At 52.6% G+C, this 17,593-nt stretch overlaps 1 protein-coding gene across 1 annotated transcript; it reads right to left on the bottom strand.

Annotated features, from left to right (window-relative positions):
• Nucleotides 1-6,281: 6,281 nt before the first annotated feature.
• ZDHHC19 (zinc finger DHHC-type palmitoyltransferase 19) lies at nucleotides 6,282-17,240 on the bottom strand. The gene is made up of 8 exons (XM_037147428.2): nucleotides 17,116-17,240; nucleotides 16,626-16,747; nucleotides 15,946-16,085; nucleotides 14,890-15,062; nucleotides 14,393-14,498; nucleotides 7,435-7,520; nucleotides 6,889-7,093; nucleotides 6,282-6,376 (listed from the first exon to the last, which is right to left on the bottom strand). The coding sequence occupies exons 1-8, from the start codon at nucleotides 17,238-17,240 to the stop codon at nucleotides 6,329-6,331; spliced, it is 1,005 nt and encodes a 334-aa protein (XP_037003323.2). The 3' UTR covers nucleotides 6,282-6,328.
• Nucleotides 17,241-17,593: the final 353 nt, after the last annotated feature.

Below are 17,593 nucleotides of genomic sequence, written 5' to 3'. Positions count from 1 at the left end.
GCAATTACTGGGCAGGGGGCCTTGCCCCCTCCGATGGCCAAGGGTCCTGCCCTTGCTTGGTGACCTAATGCTCCCCACTCCCACAATCAGCAGATGGACGAGGTTCAGGTAAAGGCCCCTAATGGGCCACGGGAAAAGCCTTGTCCAGGGCCCTCTCCACCTCAGGGTTTGTCCCTAGGCCAGGAGCCTTCCTCCCTGTCACAGGGGAGGAAGTGGACTCCCAGGCAGTCAGGGCAGCAGGAGCCCTGAGGATCCTGCAGAAAACTCTGTGCTTGCAGACGGGGAGGTGGGCCTGCAGACTGCCCAGGACCACGTCCACAAAGGTAACGGCAGCACCTCCCTCAAGTTTTTTGAGGATTGCATGAGCTAATGCAAGCAAAGCGCTGAGCCCACAGTTAGCACTCAACCTGATATTGTTATTATTGTCCTGTCTGCTGTGATGTCACCCGAGAGAGGAAGGAGCCAGCCCAGGCCTCTGACCCACTGGCTTCTCACCATGGGGTGACGGTGAGGCCGAGAAGCAAGATGACCGACCAGGCGTCTCACTTGATGAGTGGTTTGGGGGAGGCCTGCAGGACCCCTCCCCCGGTTCCCCAGTTTTCTTCTCAATATAGTCAAGTAGGCCTCTTCCAGTTCGGGAATCCTCAATTTCAGCAGCAAAATCGCCAGACCCCAAAGCCTCCAGGAAAGCTTGTGCCTGGCTCGGAGGAGGAAGCCCAGATTGGAGACAAAGGCGCCCTGTGCAGGCCTGGCTGGGACTTTTGTGGGTTTCCACAACCAGGCCCAGGGGCTTCCAGGAATCACAGTTAGAAGTTATACTTGACCGTTGTCAGACAGTTTACTTCGTGTTCCTGGAGCTGCCGTCTAGGCAGGGGGAGGGGGAGAGGCAGCGTGAGAGTAGGAAGAGCATGAAAGGCAGTGAAAAGAGGAGGAACAGCAAGGGAGAGAACGGAGACGGTGGGAAGGTGGGAAGAGGTGAGGCGGACAGGCACAGGGAGACGAGGGGGAAAGGCCGGACTGGGCAGGTGCTGTGGGCAGTGGCTCTCCACGTGGCCCAGGCACGGGGCTCAGAACACTGCACCCTGTGACGTCCTTCAGCCCGACACTCGGTCCCGCTACCAAACAAGCAGCAGGGACTCTCATGACAGGAACTCCCTCGTCCATGTGGGAGGTCAGAGTCCTTGGGTGGTCTTCTTGCCGCTCCCTTGACTGTCTTTCTTTAGATGCCTCGCTGCAGGGAAGACTCTCCGCCCACACCTCCATTCCACGTTGGCCTGGAGGCCGCTACGTTGGTTGGGTCTCTGTGAACCACCACCACAAACCTCCTCTGTGAAGCAGCATCCTCCGCCTTTGCTGCCCGGCCACTAGGAACCCACACCAGACCGGGCAGGGGCGGGCTGCTGCCACCATGTACCTGGCATCCTACGCCCCCCTGGGTCACACTGTACTGTCCATCGAGCACCTGCCACGGGTCAGTGTAGATGCCAAGCTCTTCACATGAATTCTCATAATGGTGCTAGGAGGGTGCGATTATCCATCCGCGGTAGGGAAACCAGGCCATCTGGCTTCACAGCCGGTCTTAACTAGTGCCCTAAACTGAAATAAAACCGCTGTGAAGCACAGTGCAACGGCAAAGGCCGACGTAGTTTTGGCTCTGCCACACAGAAGCAGTGTGACCTCAGTGAAGTGGCATGTTTTCTCAGGGCTAGTTTTCTCATCTCTAAAACAAGAATAACAGCTTCCGAGGGTGGTTATGAGGATTAGAGGAGGTCTTATGAACCACAGAGCCCTGGCCCTGGCCCAGGCAGCGCTCAATAAAAGTTGTGTTCCCCAGTACGGGGCCCTGGCAAACCTCCAGCCCAGGGCCACACCCCTCAGCCACACTCCACATGTGGGCACCACAGAGGAGGGCAGGGGGCTAATGGGGCATCATCACCTGGTGCCAGGCACTGCGCCCAGGTGCCCAGGAGGGTCAGTCAACAAGGGGCTTGTTCCCTGTGAGGTGCTAGGATTCGGGTCCCTGATCTCAGGACGCTGAGACCTCCTCCTGCTGCAACCTCCTCCGCCCTGCCCCACCCTCAGCCACCTGCAGGGCCCCTTGGGTGAGGCGGGCAGGGCAGAGTAGGACAGGGCAGGGTGGAGCAGGAGGCAGCTCAGGGCAGGGCATCATTATCGCTCCAGACACAGGGCTGGAGACAGAGTTAAGCCTGGCGTTCTTATCAGCGTCCCAAGCCTTGTGCTGAAATGCAGGACCAGGCTCTGAGGCAGGGGGACTGGAAGGCAGGGCCCTGTGGTCACTGCCCAAGTCCCTCCCCCTCTGGAACGGTGCCCTGAGCAGGAATGGGAGAGGCAGCCTGAGAAGCAGGGAGCGCACCACCTGCCTGGGAGACTGCATCACCGGAGCAGTCCCTGCCCCTCTAGTTCCCAGTGTGAGTCCCTTCTAGCTCTAAAGAGTGAGGATCATGTGACCACCGGTAAGGTTGGCTGTGATCGTCCTGTTTACAGATAATGAACCCGACCCCGAGCAGAGGGAAGAGACTTGCTCCCACAGCACTAGCTGACAGAAGAGCTGAGTGATACCTGACTCTCGGCTCAGTGCTCTTCCCACTCCACACGCCCCGACCTTCTTAAAAGGCCCAGGAAGGGAAGAACCAGAGGTCATGAGGAGTGGATGCTGCCAGGCGCCCCGTCTCAGGGTCCAACCACCTCCGTCAGGTTCCAGGGGTGGGCCGGGAACCTCCCAGAGGGGCTCCAGACACGAGGACACCTGGTGGCCCTGCAGGGTGGGGGTCCCTCCTCTGCTGCCGCCCAAGGGAAGACAGGGAGAGCATGGCATCACCAAGTGTGGAGAGTAGGTCCCATCGCTGGTCCCTGACAACACCCCTCCTTTTGTCAGTGAGCCAAGGACTTCGAGAGATGTGTCTGAAAATCAAGGGCGAGTTCAGTAGAAATGGGGAAGGGGCAGAAAAGGCAGATGGGTACAGCTCCACAGACCTCCGGCCTGGCAGGAAAGAACCTCTGAGGCAGGGGGCAGAGGAGAGAGTCAAAAGAAGAGGGGGGCTGGGTCCCACTTACCCCTAGAAGAGCAGAAATCCGGAAACTCCCAGGCCGGTAGGTACTGGAGAGACCTGCAGATCCCAGAGCAGGAGGGGTGTGTTCTCATGGCCTCCTTTGAGAATCTGAGGAAAGTTATGCCTGTGCCCAGTGTGGAAACGGGGACCCGGGCTGTCCGAGGAGTTGCTCACAACTGGCTTAGGGCAGGGGTGTCAAACTCGTTTCGCCCGGGGCCACATCAGCCTCGAGGTTGTCTTCAAAGGGCTGAATGTAATTTTAGGACTTTATAAATGTAACCACTCCTTAACAATTAAGCGAGAGCTTGGCACTGCTGCTGGGTAGAAACAAGGTGCCGGGCCGGATGAAACAAGGTGGAGGGCTGGATTCTGCCCAAGGGTCTTGTGTGTGCCACCTGGGGGTTAGGGCTGGGAAGGCCTTGCCTGGGACTGGACGCATCTCTACATAGCTGGAGGCAAGGACCTGGTGTTAAAGAGAAAACCACAGGCTCCTAAGGGACTCACTCGTGATAAAAGCTCATGATACCAAACCTAGATTTAATACCTGATCTAACTGTAGTTTCATCCTCTCCTAAAAATGTTATCTTAACCAGTCTGGAATTTTCTGGTCCAGCACCAATAATGGAATCTGTCATGTAGACCCTCTCCATCCCCCAAAGAAAGAAATGGCAGCCCCGGCTAGTATCGCTCAGTGGATTGACTGCCGGCCTGTGAAGCAAAGGGTCGCTGGTTCAATTCCCAGTCAAGGCACACGCCTGGGTTGCAGGCCAGGTTCCCAGTAGGGGGTGTGTGAGAAGCAACCACACATTAAGCTCCTTTCTCCTTCCTTTCCCCTCTCTAAAAATAATAAATAGATAAATTTAAATGTCATTTAAAAAAAGACAATCTGAATGACAAGCCCCTTCCCCCTAAAAGACACATGGGCCCCCAAACAATCCTCTCCTTTTGTGTGTGTGTGTGATAGCTTCTTTGCTCCACCATTTTTCCTATTAAAACCTTCCATTTTGTGCCAGACTCCTCAGAGTGCCCTTCTAGTTGCTAGTTGGGACGCTGCCCAATTTATGAATCATTTAATAATCAATTAGGTCTTCAAATTTACTCAGTTGAATTTTGCTTTTTTAACACCGGTAAGTACCGCTCTGATGACCAGCCACCGGGCTGTGACCCAGTCAGGGCAGAGAGGGACAGGCGGCTGGGCAGGGCAGGGCAGAGCTAGGCCTCCCCAGCCCCTTGCAGAGCTGGGGCTGCAGGCAGATGCCACTCCTGAACCAGCCAGTCCCATGAATATACCTCCATCCATGCCTTAGACTGGGATCTCTTCCACTCTGGCCCAGGCCCTGGCCACCCCAAGGACACCCATTTGGGAGTGGGCCTGAGAGCCCTGGGGGTGCCCCACTTCGCCAGCCTGGGCTGAGCTGTGCACCCTGAACACAGACAAGAGGCTCACACAGATTCATGTTCCACATACACACCTTGGCTCAAGGGCTGGAAAGGCCTCATGTTTTACTTCCTTTGCCATGTAACTATACACAGAGAGCTTTCCAGGCTACATGAGGCTGCTCCAGCTTTACTGGTAAACGTGGGCCCTAAGAATTTAAAGGGGGCCACTTAAGCCATTTGCAGCAAGCCTCAAACCGGACTCTAGTGCTCTGCACCCCTCCTGAGAAGCCACAGGCAATGCTGAGTTAAGCAGAGATGAAAACTGAGAAAAGGCATGAACAACAAAGGGGCTTGGGACTTTGGGAGACACTGGGTCCAGGGCAAAGGGGATGAGAAAGAGCCGGAGTTCCTGGGGCTGAGCAAGGCTGGCCAGGAGCCCAGAGAACCAGAGCCAGCTGGATGGGTGAGGCTGGGCTGCACACGGAAAGGCCCGAGGCTGCCACAGCAGGTGGAGGTGCCAGGAACTGGGGAAGGCAGCCTCTCGGGAACTTGGCACATGAGAACCGGAGCCGTGTCTTGCACTGTGGGTCACCTACCTCCCAGGGCTGAGCTGGCACCCCTGGAAAATGAGCTCCTGCCCCCAACACACAGCATGTGCGTGCCCACGCAGGTGCACACACCTCCACGGTCCCCTAGGGTGTACATCTGACCGCCTAAACTTCACCACACCCCCGTTTCACCTGGACACCGGGGAAGCAGTGTGCTTCAGACCCATCCTCACCTGCTAAGGCTGCAGTTCTGAAACTTCAGGGTGGCAGGATCACTCGAGGCACCTGATAACAATTCTGATTCAAATTCCTACCCTCCCCTGCACCCTGTGTGTGATTCTGAGCCAGTGGTCAGGGGGCCCAGGTAATTCTGAGAACGTGGTCTTTGAAGAAATACTGGGCAGTCTGTTAGCTGTGGGTGGAGACAATAATTATAATCACACTGCTGCGTTCATTTGTGCCTACTGTGGACTAGGTAGGTGTTTTGCATGAACCACCTCACTCACTTCATCCTCTGACAATCTTTTAGGAAGCTGCTATTGTTTCCTTTCCCGTCACACACTGGCCCCTAGAGGAGCCAAACTTTCACGTGCACAGTCCCCCCACACCCCATACCCCACCACACATACTTCCTACAGACTCACAGGGCAGGGGGGCCCACCCCAGGGACAGGACCTGACTTCTCAACAGGAGGGAGGGACGAGGGTAAGACCCTCTAGTAGGAAAGAAGCAGGACTGGACTATGATGGAGAAGACCCCCACCCTCCACCTCCCAGAGATGAGGCAGAAGGAGGGACCACTCTGAGACTGAGAAGGGCCAGCGCCAGCCCACCCAGGAGCCCCTGGCAGGACCAGGCCAGGCTTGAGGAATTCCCAGGCAGCGGGCGCCCCCTGCAGCCAGACAGGGGTGCGGTAGGCGGAGGCGAGATCTTTCCCGAGCCGGACAGCCCTGATAATGCTGGATTCCGAGAGGTGGTCAGGACGGCCATTATGGTCTTTATGGTCACTCCATTCTAAGGATGAGAAATGTTGAGTGTCTTGCCCAAGGTCCCGGAGTTGGCTAGTGTTGGGCCCTCCTCCCTCCCAGGGTCTTTGTCCCGGGCCCTTAGAGCACCCCTCACCCCCTGACTCCCTCACACCCAGGAGAGACACACACATTAGGGCAATTGTAGGAGGCAGGGAAAAGGTGTTTAATGGGCTTTGGCGCGGAGCCGGGGGGGGGGGGGGGGGGGCTGGCACTCCCTGCCAGCAGAGTGGCCAAGGATGGGGCCCAGGAGGGGAAGTTTCAGTGCAGACGTTCCTGGCGTCCTGGGTGTGAAGGGGCCGGCCTCATCTGGGGGCCTCCCGAGGCAGAGGCAGCAGGAGGCCTGTGTGGAGCTAAACACGGAGTGGGGTGTGGGGGCTCTTTCCAAGGCCTTGCCCCACAACTCAGAGCCCATCTATTGGGGAGCAAGAAACTATCCAAGCAATCCTAATGCTTCCCCTCCATACGTTTCACATATGTTGGACTTTAGAGTAAAAATTTACTTTAAATAAAGGATGCTGACCCACCCCCCAAATTATAAACCAGTGGGCTAGTTTCAGTCCGCATTGTAGCTGAGGAGACCGAAGCCCAGAAAGGGTAAGTGACCGGCCCAAGGCTAACCAGAAAGTGAGTGGTGTGGTCTGTGTGTTTCCAGAAACCGTGGTGTACTCCGGAGGGCCATGACTCCGGTTCTATCACTCCTCGGGTCTATAATGCCCCTTCCTTGAGCTCTGAGTGCTTTAGCTTCAGAACCAGCCCAACATGGGCAGGGGCAGGGGGCTCCCCCCAACACCTACATTATCCACAGAGGCCCCTCTCCCAACACACACACACACACACACACACACACACACACACTACTCACCTCCAGGACAGCTTCAGACTCACCACTCCCTGCGGGAGCTTTCACTGGTTTGCGGAGAGCCAGAGATTGGGGCTGGTGGCCAGACCCAGGCCCAGGGAGGACTGAGTGACTGAGCCCAGAGGGACACATCGGGAAATGCAGGTTCTGCACTGGCACCCAGTCTGGCTCCACCACGCTCTGCAGCCAGACAGCTTTGGCCATGTACCTGGGGAGCAATACACCGGACACAAGGGGCAGTGTCTCCCCTGGCCCGGTCCCCGTGCCTCCTCAGCTTGGGGAGTGCACAGCCCAGGACCGGAGCTGGGGCCAGTCTCACCCAGGCCACAGTGTCTCTCCACTCCATTTCTTGGGGCGAGAACACACAGAGTCAAGGAAATAGGGAGGTTCCCAAGGCTCCCACAATGCCTTGGAGGAAACCTCAGAGGAATGGGAATGGTGGTGTGGGGGCCTCGGAGTTGCGCTGAGAGTCCAGGAGAGATGACCCAGTTACACCCCACCCCACCACCCCCAGGGGCTACCGCACAGACCTCTGGTCTGCTGACTCACTTGGGTCCCAGTGGTGCACAAATTGTTAAATACCAGTTGCTGGCACAGCCATGGTCAAAGGGGTTGTATCCCTGCAGGTATCGGCACTGGAGGGGGTAAGGGTGGGAAGAGGAGCTCAGAGCCAGCAGGGCTGGACAGACCATCCCCATTGCCCGCCCTCCCTGAGCAGACAGCCAGCCCAGAGCTGCAGCAAAGCTCGGAGGGCGGAGAGGCCCAAGAGGGAGCTGAGGCCTTCCCCAACCCACTCCTCAGTCGTTCTCTCCAGCTGACCCTGGCACTACACCCACCTCTCCTGCCTTCTCAGGAATCCTTCCCATCCCTGTACACCCTCTTCTGCAGCATCTTCCCCATCTCTGTCTCCTTTGGCCACACACATCCTCCTAATATGTCGTTCCGGGTGGAGGTCCAGATCTTCCTTTTGCTGACAAACTGCTCCAAAGACAGTTCCGTGCACACACATGCTACTCCCCTACTTTCCCCTGAACTTGTGCCGTCACAGACAGATATCACTATCTGGAAGGGTGGTTGCACGAAACCCTACTCTATTTTCCTAACCCAAGTCACAGGGCCCTGGAAAATCTGGACTGAAGGTCCTGGGCACCCAATGCAGTAAAGGTCAAGGCCAAAGGTCAAGTCCTCCTCTGGGCACTCTCTTTTTGAAAGATTTTACTTATTTAGTTTTAGAGAGAAGGGAAGGGTGGGGGGAAGAGAGGGACAGAAACGTCAGTGTGGATGTGTGAGAGAAACATTGATGGGTTGCCCTCACACACCCCCAACCAGCGACCTGGCCCACAACCCAGGCATGTGTGCCCTGACTGGGAGTCGAACCAGCGATTTTTTGGTTTGTGGGACAATGACCAACCCACTGAGCCACGCTAGTCAGGGCATCCCCTGGGCACTCTTGACCAGATTCTCCTCCTCCTCCCCTGTCCCTCCTTCCATCCATGGGCCTCCAGCCTTCCTGAGCCCCTTACTCCTCCCCAGTGCAGGCCAAGTCTCAGACTTGAAGAGCCTTTGCCAGGAAATGTTTGTCATAATTAAAAATGGCCCCTCTGCCCACCACCAGCTCCCCTGCACCCCCGCTCTGTTAGTAAGACTTCGGTCCCCAGCAGCTCCACCAGATGGAGCCAGGACTGCACGCAGGGCAGCTGCACCTGGGGAAAAGTCAGGACAGCCCCCAAATGCATCCCTGGCCATTGAGATGTTCTGTCTACTTAAAGCTGTTTAAAGCATTTAAGGGAAACTTACATTCTATTCACAATTTTAATTAAATTGCTCAAAGAGCTTGATCAAATTTATGCTCAGCATTTTAGAGAAATGTTGATTTATTAGATGTATATGAAGTACAGGAAAGTGTTGATGGATCAACGTTTAAAGGATTGATAATTGTTTGATAAATTCATAAAACTGACTGATAAAGCAGAGTGCCCTCCTCTCTCTACCCACATGGGGCCCTCTGAGACGTGAATGGAATCTAAGAGCTCTGAAGTTGCCCAGTTGTCCTCTCTTACTGGCTCCACACCCGGATCTCCTGCCCCAATCCCATGTTTCAAAAGCCCTTACAGTTCACAGATCAAAACCAAAGTAGGCATTTTCTCACCCTCTGTCCTGCCCAACTCCCTGCTGCCTGGGCTCTCTACCTTCCCCAGCAGATCAGGACATCAGCCTTCTTTCTCTTTCCCTCTCTTCGCTTCTTTCGCAAAGCATTATTGGCCCCTTTGCTTGTAGGTTCACTCGTTTACTCATAAATATCTGGGGGCTTTGACGGTGTTCCTGGCACTGTGCTGGTGGAAGAGCATGCACAGGCCAAGACTGCAAGGTGTAGGCAGAGCTGCAGCTGGGCCCAAAGAGGCTGGCGAAGGGCCACGGCAGATGTGTTCAGCTTCGGATGCTGCTGTGCGCAGTGGGGAAAGAGGAGACTGAGGGATGCCTGCCAGCTTTGGCCACTTGGAGGGAGCAGCATCAGTGTGACTCAAAGAAAGAGGCTGGGCTGAAGTGGGCCAAGGAAGGCAAAAATGGCACAGCCAAGTCCTACAGGAAATATGGCAGAGCTGGAGGGGAGAGTACAGCTGGTAGAATGGATACCTGTGATGTTAAGGGAGGATTTTGCTTTGCTTTTAAGATGAAACATGGACATGTATACATGATGATGGGAAAGAGAGAAGACAAGAAGAACAGCATATATAGCACTTGTACCAGCCACAGTTCTACGTGTTTTATGCACATTAATCTGTGTTGTACCTCCTTTACAGATGGGAAAATGGAGGCACCAGGTGGCTAAGTAACATACTGAAGATCTCCCTGCTGATATGTTGTGGAGCTGTGGTTTGAGTTCATGTGATCTGGCTCCAGAGCCCTTGCTATCACCCACCAAGTAAGTTATGGTCAGGAGCTGGACACAGGTTTGAGGTCCCTGGAATGGGGTCTGCAGGTAATGGGAAAGAGCCTTGCCTGGTGAATCATGGACTGCAGACCACATTTAGGTTTCTTGGGCTGAAGATCTGGATTGGGAGGGCCCATTCCAAACAGTGGAGGGAGGGCAGGCCTATGACCTGACCTAGGGTTGGAAGAACCACAGGATGTGGGGATGGAATACGCTTCCCAAGAGAGGCTGAAATGATGGACTGGAGCTTGAGAGAGAAGTCAGGTATACCACATGGGGCTAATGAGTGAGAGCTGAGCAAAGGAGTCACAGATGGGCTGGGGGCCAAATACGGGTGGAGTGATTGAGTGGTGACTGGAAGAGTGGGAGGAGGTGGGCAAAGAGGGTTCCTCTGTCCTTTCAGATATCTCAATGATTCCAGCCCCTCCCTCATTAAACTGGCATACTACTGTCTTCCTGAAACAGCCTTTTGAAGTCATTGTCTTACTGAAGAAATCTCATGGCAAGAATGTTCACTTTCACTACTCCTCAACACTGCACTGGAAGTTCAGGACATTGCAGTAAGAAAAGAAAAAGAAATAAAATCATAATGTTGGGAAGGAAGAAATAAAACTGTCTTTATTCACAATAGCATGGTTTTCTATGTAGAATCAACAAAAAAGTTATTAAACTAATAAGTGAGTCCAGCAAAATTGCAAGATTCAAGACCAATATACAACAAACCACTGTATTTCCTTATATGGTCATGTAACACATAATGGTGTTTCAGGTTCTTTATCAGACTCAAATGCTTTGTGGTCAATGGCAGACTGCATATATAATAGTGGTCCCAATTAGATTATAATAGGGTTGAAAATTTTCTATCACCTTGTGATGTCATAGCCATTGTATTGTCATAGTGCAACACATTACAACTACTTACACTTTCAGTACAATAACGTGCCTGTACAGGTTTGAAACCCAGGAGCAACAGGCTACATCATATAGTCCAGGTGTGTGGTGGACTATACCACCTAGACTTGTGTCAGTGTGCTCTATGATGTTTGCACAACAACAAAATTACTTAATGATGCATTTCTCATATGTGTCACAACAGTTATGTGATGAGTGACTGTAATAATAAACAAATGGAAAATTAAATTTTAAAAATTATAGTAGCACAAAAAATGAAACACTCAAAAAATCTAATACAAAACATGCAAGATTTATATGTGCAAAACTGCAAAACACTAATGAAAGAAATCAAAGAAGACATAAATAAATAGAGAGGTATACCATTTTTATATCAGTTTTCCAAATTGATCAATACATTCACTCCAAATGAAAATCTCAGCAAACTTTGTTGTAGAAATTGATAGATTCTAAAATTTATGGAGAAAATCAAAGGAACTAGGATAGCCAAAAGAACTTTGAAAAAGCACAAAGTTGAAGAATTTACATTGCACCAGCCAAGCTGGAGGTGTTGGTAGATACATTTTGCTTCCTCCCAGAACCAAAAGAAGGATAACAATGATTTAAACACAAAAAAAGAACAAGAACTGCCTAAAAATCAACCTGTATGGATGTCAACAACCAAGGAGCTAAAGAAGAAACATCCATTCAGACCGGTAGGAGGGCAGAGATGGGCACTCAGGGTGGAGAGGATGCCCATCAAGACGACAGCTAGCAAACCAAGTGATCCCATAATCGTGTGCAGATAAACCAGCAGGAACAACTGGAGAGCAACACAGACTGCCCAACCCAGGGTTCCAGCTCTGGAAAAATAAAGCCTCAAAATCTCTGGCAGTTAAAGCCCTGGCTGGTGTGGCTCAGTGGATTTAGTGCTGGCCTCTGAACCAAATGGTCACTGGTTCGATTCACAGTCAGGACATATGGCTGGGTTGCAGGCCAGGCTCACAGTAAGGGGCACGCAAGAGGCAACCACACATTGATGGCTCTATCCCTCTCTTTTGCCTTCTCTTCCCCTCTCTCTGAATTTTTTTTAAAAAAACAAAGTCTCACAAGAGAGTCCATTGGATGGGGCAGGGTCCTAGAATGTACACAAACCCACCCAGGAATCAGCACCAAGGCAGCACCTCAAAGGGCTCAATTTGCTTGTGGGTAGTGGGAATGAGAAAAGTGTCTGAAAGCAGGACAAGAGCAGAGCAAGCAGCATTGCTCCTTCTCTGACCAGCCCCCACCACATACAGCCCACAACATGAAGTAGGGTTGCCCTGCTGTGGTGAATACTAAAGCCCCACCCCTTACAATGTTAACAGGTGCTCTGAGACAATGAAATATGGCCCAAATGAAAGAACAGATCAAAACTCCAGAAAAAGAGCAATGGGGATGAGGAGATAGCCAATCTATCAGATGCAGAGTTCAAAACACTGGTAATCAGGGGGAATTTCAGGGGAAAGGGGGGAAGGATTTACAGGAACTAGTATAAAGGACACATGGACAACAACTAAGGGGGGTGGAAATGGGAGGGAGGTGGGGGGCATGGGGGGTGGGCTGGGATGGGAGTAAAAGACAGAATACTGTAGTTGAAAAATAATTAAATAAAAAATTTAAAAAAAAACACTGGTAATCAGGATATGCAGATTGGGTATAGATGCAAATAAAGAAGTGAAGACTATACAAAATGAAATAAAGAAAAGTGTACAGGGAACCAACGGTGAAGGGAAGGAAACTGGGACTCAAATCAATGATTTGGAGCAAAAGGAAGAAATAAACATTCAATCAGAACAGAATGAAGACACAAGAATTCAGAAAAACAAGGTGAGGCTGAGGAACCTCTGGGACAACTTTGAACATTACAACATCCAAATCATAGGGGTGCCAGAAGAAGAGGAAGAGCAAGACATTGAAAACTAAAATAATGAAAACTTCTCCAATCTGGCAAAGGAAATAGATATAGAAGTCCAGGAAGCTCAGAGAGTCCCAAACAAGTTGGACCCAAAGAGAAACAAACCAAGACACATCATAATTACGTTACCCAAGATTACAGATAAGGAGAGAATTGTAAAAGCAGCAAGAGAAAAGGAGACAGTTACCTAAAAAAAAGTTCTCATGGGACTATCAGCCAATTTCTCAAAAGAAACCCTACAGGCAAGAAGGGGCTAGAAAGAAGTATTCAGAGCATGAAAACCAAGGACCTGTATCCAAGATTACTCTATCCAGCAAAGCTATCATTTAGAATGGAAGGGCAGATAAAGTGCTTCCCAGGAGTTCATCATCACCAAGATGTTATTATATGAAATGCTAAAGGTCCCCAGTAGGGGGCGTGCAAGAGGCAACCATACCTTGATGTTTCTCTTCATTTTCTCCTTGCCCTTCCCCTCTAAAAATATATAAATAAAATCTTAAAAAATACTACAGTGAAACACTTCTACACATTTATCAGTCTAGCTAAGATTAAGATACAAAAAACAACTGACAATGCCAAATGTTACTGAGGGTAAAGAACAAGTGTAATTCTCATGCATTTCTTTGGGAATGCAAAATAGAAAGGCCATTTGGAAGACATGCTGGCAGTTTGCTGCATGAATAAATAACCTGTGGTACAACCATATGAGTGAATACTACACAGCAACCAAAAGGAAGAAACTGCTGAGGTGAACAACATTGATGAATCTCAAATGCATTGTGCTAAGTGAAAAAGGCCAGACTGAAAAGGTTTTGATTCCATTTCATGAGACTCGGGAAAAGGACAACTACAGTGATAGAAAACAGATCAGTGTTTGCGAGGGTGGCAGGGAGGAAAAGTGACTGAAAAGGCCATGAGGGAATTTTTGGAGGTGATGAAAATGTTTTAAATTTTAGTTATGGTGGTGGTTACTGGATTGTATGGCTTGTCAAAACTCATGTAATTGTGCACTTAAAAAATGTGAAATTTTACTTTATGTTAAAAAAAAAAAAAAGAATCCTATCATGGCTCCCAGGATTCCAATTCACCAAGATCAAATTCCCCACCTGATTTCCTGGGCCTTGTAAATCTGGCCACCTCCAAGCAGGCCACTTGACTTCTATGCCATCTTCCACTCCAGTTAAGACTATTTCTTCTCCATCCTCTCCTCATTCCAGCGGCCTGCCTTTTGCCAGCTGGCCCCTCGCCAGCAGTGCTCTCCCCTGTCTTCTGCCCATCCGAAATCACTAACTGGTACTGCCTACCCTACCCTGCAGTCGTGCCTGAACTGTCCGCTTCCTCTCTGAATCTGCGCTACACAGTGTAGGTGAGGCCCCTCGGAGGGTTCACAGGTGTCTGGTAGGTGTTATTCTGACTTCAGTCTCTTTATAAACACGAGCGCAAGATGTAGCCTTACTTGCCTCACGCCCCCCTCCCCTCAAAATATTGCACACGTGCCCAGGACACAGTAGGCCCTAGAGGCAGTGCCCCCAGGAGGGAGCGTTACCACCCAGCTCCGGATGGAGGAGGCGAGTTTTGAGCTTGTCTGGGTCTGTAAATGTTAACGAAGCACCCTCGAGGGAAATCGGGCCATCAAAACCAGGACAGTGGAGAAAGACCGTGAAGTGCAGAGGTGACCGAGGAGCGAGGAGACCACCCACAACCCGATCTCCGCTGGGCCCGCGTACCTTGCCCTCGCAGGAGCGCTCGGCCGCGCTCACTGATAAGGCCTGGATCAGCAGCAGCAGGGAGAGTGGCACGAGGAGGCCCGCCGCGGCCACAGCTACCACGATGCTGCGCACCAGCTAAGGAGCAGCGCCTCCAGAAAAAGTCCTCCCTGACCCCGCCCCTCATCCCTGACCCCTGCTCACAACTACATTGTCTACCCTCTCCCCACCCCGCTCCACCCCCACTCACCCGACTCTGCAATTCAGGCCCCCCGTGCCATCTTCAGCTATCCTCAATTCCTGACCTTGCTGGATTCTCACCTCTTTGCGCTTCCTCCTAGGCCCGCCCATCATCCCCCTGGCCCTACCCACCCTCACCTAGTCCCAGACCGCTCTTCCCAAGGAGCTTCTCTCTCAAACCCCTCCCATCATTGGGGGGGGGGGGCCCGAGACCCCGCCCTCCGCTGTCCCTGAGCTCCCTGCTTATCCCTACTTAAGCCCAGTGGCCAGGCGGATACGCGACGACCTTGTCTATGTAAAGGGGCTGTGGAGTCCTGCGCAGCAAGAATATCAGGCAGGTGACCAGCATGGCGCCCGAGTGGAGGCATAGGGACAGGACAAGCAGCATAAAGAAGCGGAAGTTGCGGTGACCGATGCAGTTATTGACCCACTTGCAGTGATGGTCAAAATCCTGGGCGAAAGGAAGAAAAAGCAGGCCTCTAGAACCCGACCTCTGCCCCATTCTCCGTTACCCCTAAATCTGAGGCCTTACCTTCTCACCCTGAGGCACCCGCCCTTGGCCCCACGTCCTGCCTTTCCCCTACTCCTAACTGGGTCCCAAAGTCCCTAACGCTGGCATTTTCAGCAGTGAGAGCACCATTAGGGCTCTGTGGCTCACAAGCTGGCCTGTCAAGGTCTGGGTCTGTAAGGGCTAAGGAAGCAGCCTGTGTTTAGAGACAGGGCCCGCCTGCTCTTCTGTGGAACAGAAGTTACACTGGTAACTTTAGGCAGGAGGACAAAGTATCTCTGGACATCTCTTTTCTCACCCCAGGGATGAGGATAACAATAATACCCTTGCCCAGGCAGCCTTCTGGGGTTGGAAGGACTACACAGGACAGACAGCACATTTGTAAACCGCTGTGGGCTGTGCAAGTGAGAAGGACGAGCCCTCAGGTCAGGGTTTGAGCCAATCTGAGTCCGAGGGTCCCGGGTGTCTGCTGTCAGCAAGCATGAGTGAGGGCCTGTGGTGGGGGGTCGGGGAGTGGGTAGGACAGGAGTACCTTTCCTTCTCCTGGCCTGACCAAGCCAGTATAAATGTGGGTGCCCCTGTGTATGTCGGCACCCGTGCAGGCAAGGGCCAGCCTCCCAGTACAGGTGTGGGCGGGCACAGGTACAGAGGCAGTGACCGCATGAGTAACCAAGAGCAGCTGGGCATTACTGCCACCCTTGGCCTTTAGCAGTCCCTGAAGTGGTTTCGTAGCCACCACTGGCCCCTGTGTGAGTGAGCTTCCTGGTCCCCACCAGGTAATGGGCTGGGGGGCGGGGCACACTAAGGGAGCAAGAGGGGCCCTCACCTCCACACAGATGTTGCACAAGGGGCAGTGGTAGGTCCGGGGTGGGCGGTGGAAGCAGCACTTCTGGCACCACTGCAGGCGGAAGGCCCTGTGGTTCACCCATACCACGTGCACCGTCATGGGACCCTGTTCGTTGGAGCCTGGCATGGGAAGAGGATTGGGCAGCACCAGGAGCCTCATCCGTCAGTCTCTTGCTGGTTCCAGGAAGCTCGGCAGTATTACTTGGCTCCAAGAAGGATGAGGGGGATGTGGGCTGGGGGGCTCCCTAATCCCCACTGAGCAAGATGACCAAATGCAGAGAGGCTGGCTGTCAAAGGGAAGCATGGTTTCTGCCAGAGGCCTCTTGTGAAAACCCAGGCCTTTGGAATCATGATTGGTGCTTCAAGGATTTTGTGCAGTAGGAAGGAGAAAGAGAGAACTGAGTACGAAGAGCTGGCTTCTCTCCCCAGCCCGGCCGGGCCCACCCCTCCAAGGCTATTGGAAACCCTTCAGAACTCTGTTTTTCCACATCTCAAGCCCTGGGAAATGAAGGGCCAGAAGCAGGGCCCGAGCAAATGAGGACTTGGGATGAGTAGGTCCTGAGGCCACGGCAGGAGAAACAGGAGGGACACTTTACAAATCATCCCTATAGACAAGAACCCTTAGACTGATACTCCTTCTCCTGGGGGCCCAGGTCTCACCTTGATGCAAAATGCCAGGGTCTGAGAAGTTGAGTGAAACAAGACTGAAGAAGGCGAAGACAAAGAGGGGACCCGTGACAATAGGAAAGACCCACTCTCCATTCTGGGCCAGCCACCTGCAACTGAGACCAGAGCAGGACTCAGCCCTGATCTGCGATGGCCTGAAGCTCCTGACAGGACCCAGTTCACCTCCCAGAACCCACAGACCTTAGAGCCTGCTCCAAACGCTCAGGCTAGTGATAAATCCATAGAGGCCCCACCAAATGTCCCCCAGTATTACCAGCCACCTGCAGCTCCCAAATGCACCAAACTCTACTCTACTCCACCATCTGTGCCTTTGCACACTCAATTCCCTCTGCCTAGAATTCTCTGCCTAGAAGATTCCCTTCTCTGACCCCTCTCTTCTGAACTTCTCTTGCATTTGTACCATCAACATCTGTTTTCCTTTCTCTCTCTGTAAGGAACCTGCCAGCTTATGTGGTAGACTCACGGGAATGCAAAGAAGAGGGCGCTGAAAACCAGCAGCAGCACAACATTGAAGGCAGCAAACAGGCTGGGGAGGATCCAGGGAGGTGGAGCCCGAGGTGGGGGACGGGGCTCCCTCAAGAGCGGCATGGCTGGGCCTCCCGTGCCCCCAGGGGAGATCAGAGCCACCAGGCTCCCTCTCCCCTGCTGGCTCCAGGCACCCCATGGCCACAGCAGCCAGGCCAGAAGCCACAGCTTAGGGTGGAAGGAAAGTCCCAGTGTGACATCACAGAGGCTGAGGAGGATGGGGGCCAGGGGCTCTTCAGCAGAACTGTCTGTAGCCTGTGACCTTCACTTCCAGCACCAAACCCATCCCACTCTCACTTGTGCTGGGAACCGAGAGGTCCTGGCCCGGCAAGGAAGTTAGCTTCGAGACTAGGTGAGATTAAAGAAACACATGGGGAGAAGGTGAATGATTCCAATCACCCTTTCAGACTTAGCGC

The sequence above is a fragment of the Artibeus jamaicensis genome, unplaced genomic scaffold (genome assembly GCF_021234435.1).
Source record: "Artibeus jamaicensis isolate MK-2021 breed Jamaican fruit bat unplaced genomic scaffold, CSHL_Jam_final contig_793, whole genome shotgun sequence".
Taxonomy (NCBI): Eukaryota; Metazoa; Chordata; class Mammalia; order Chiroptera; family Phyllostomidae; genus Artibeus; species Artibeus jamaicensis.
This window is presented reverse-complemented; position numbering and strand designations above follow the sequence as displayed.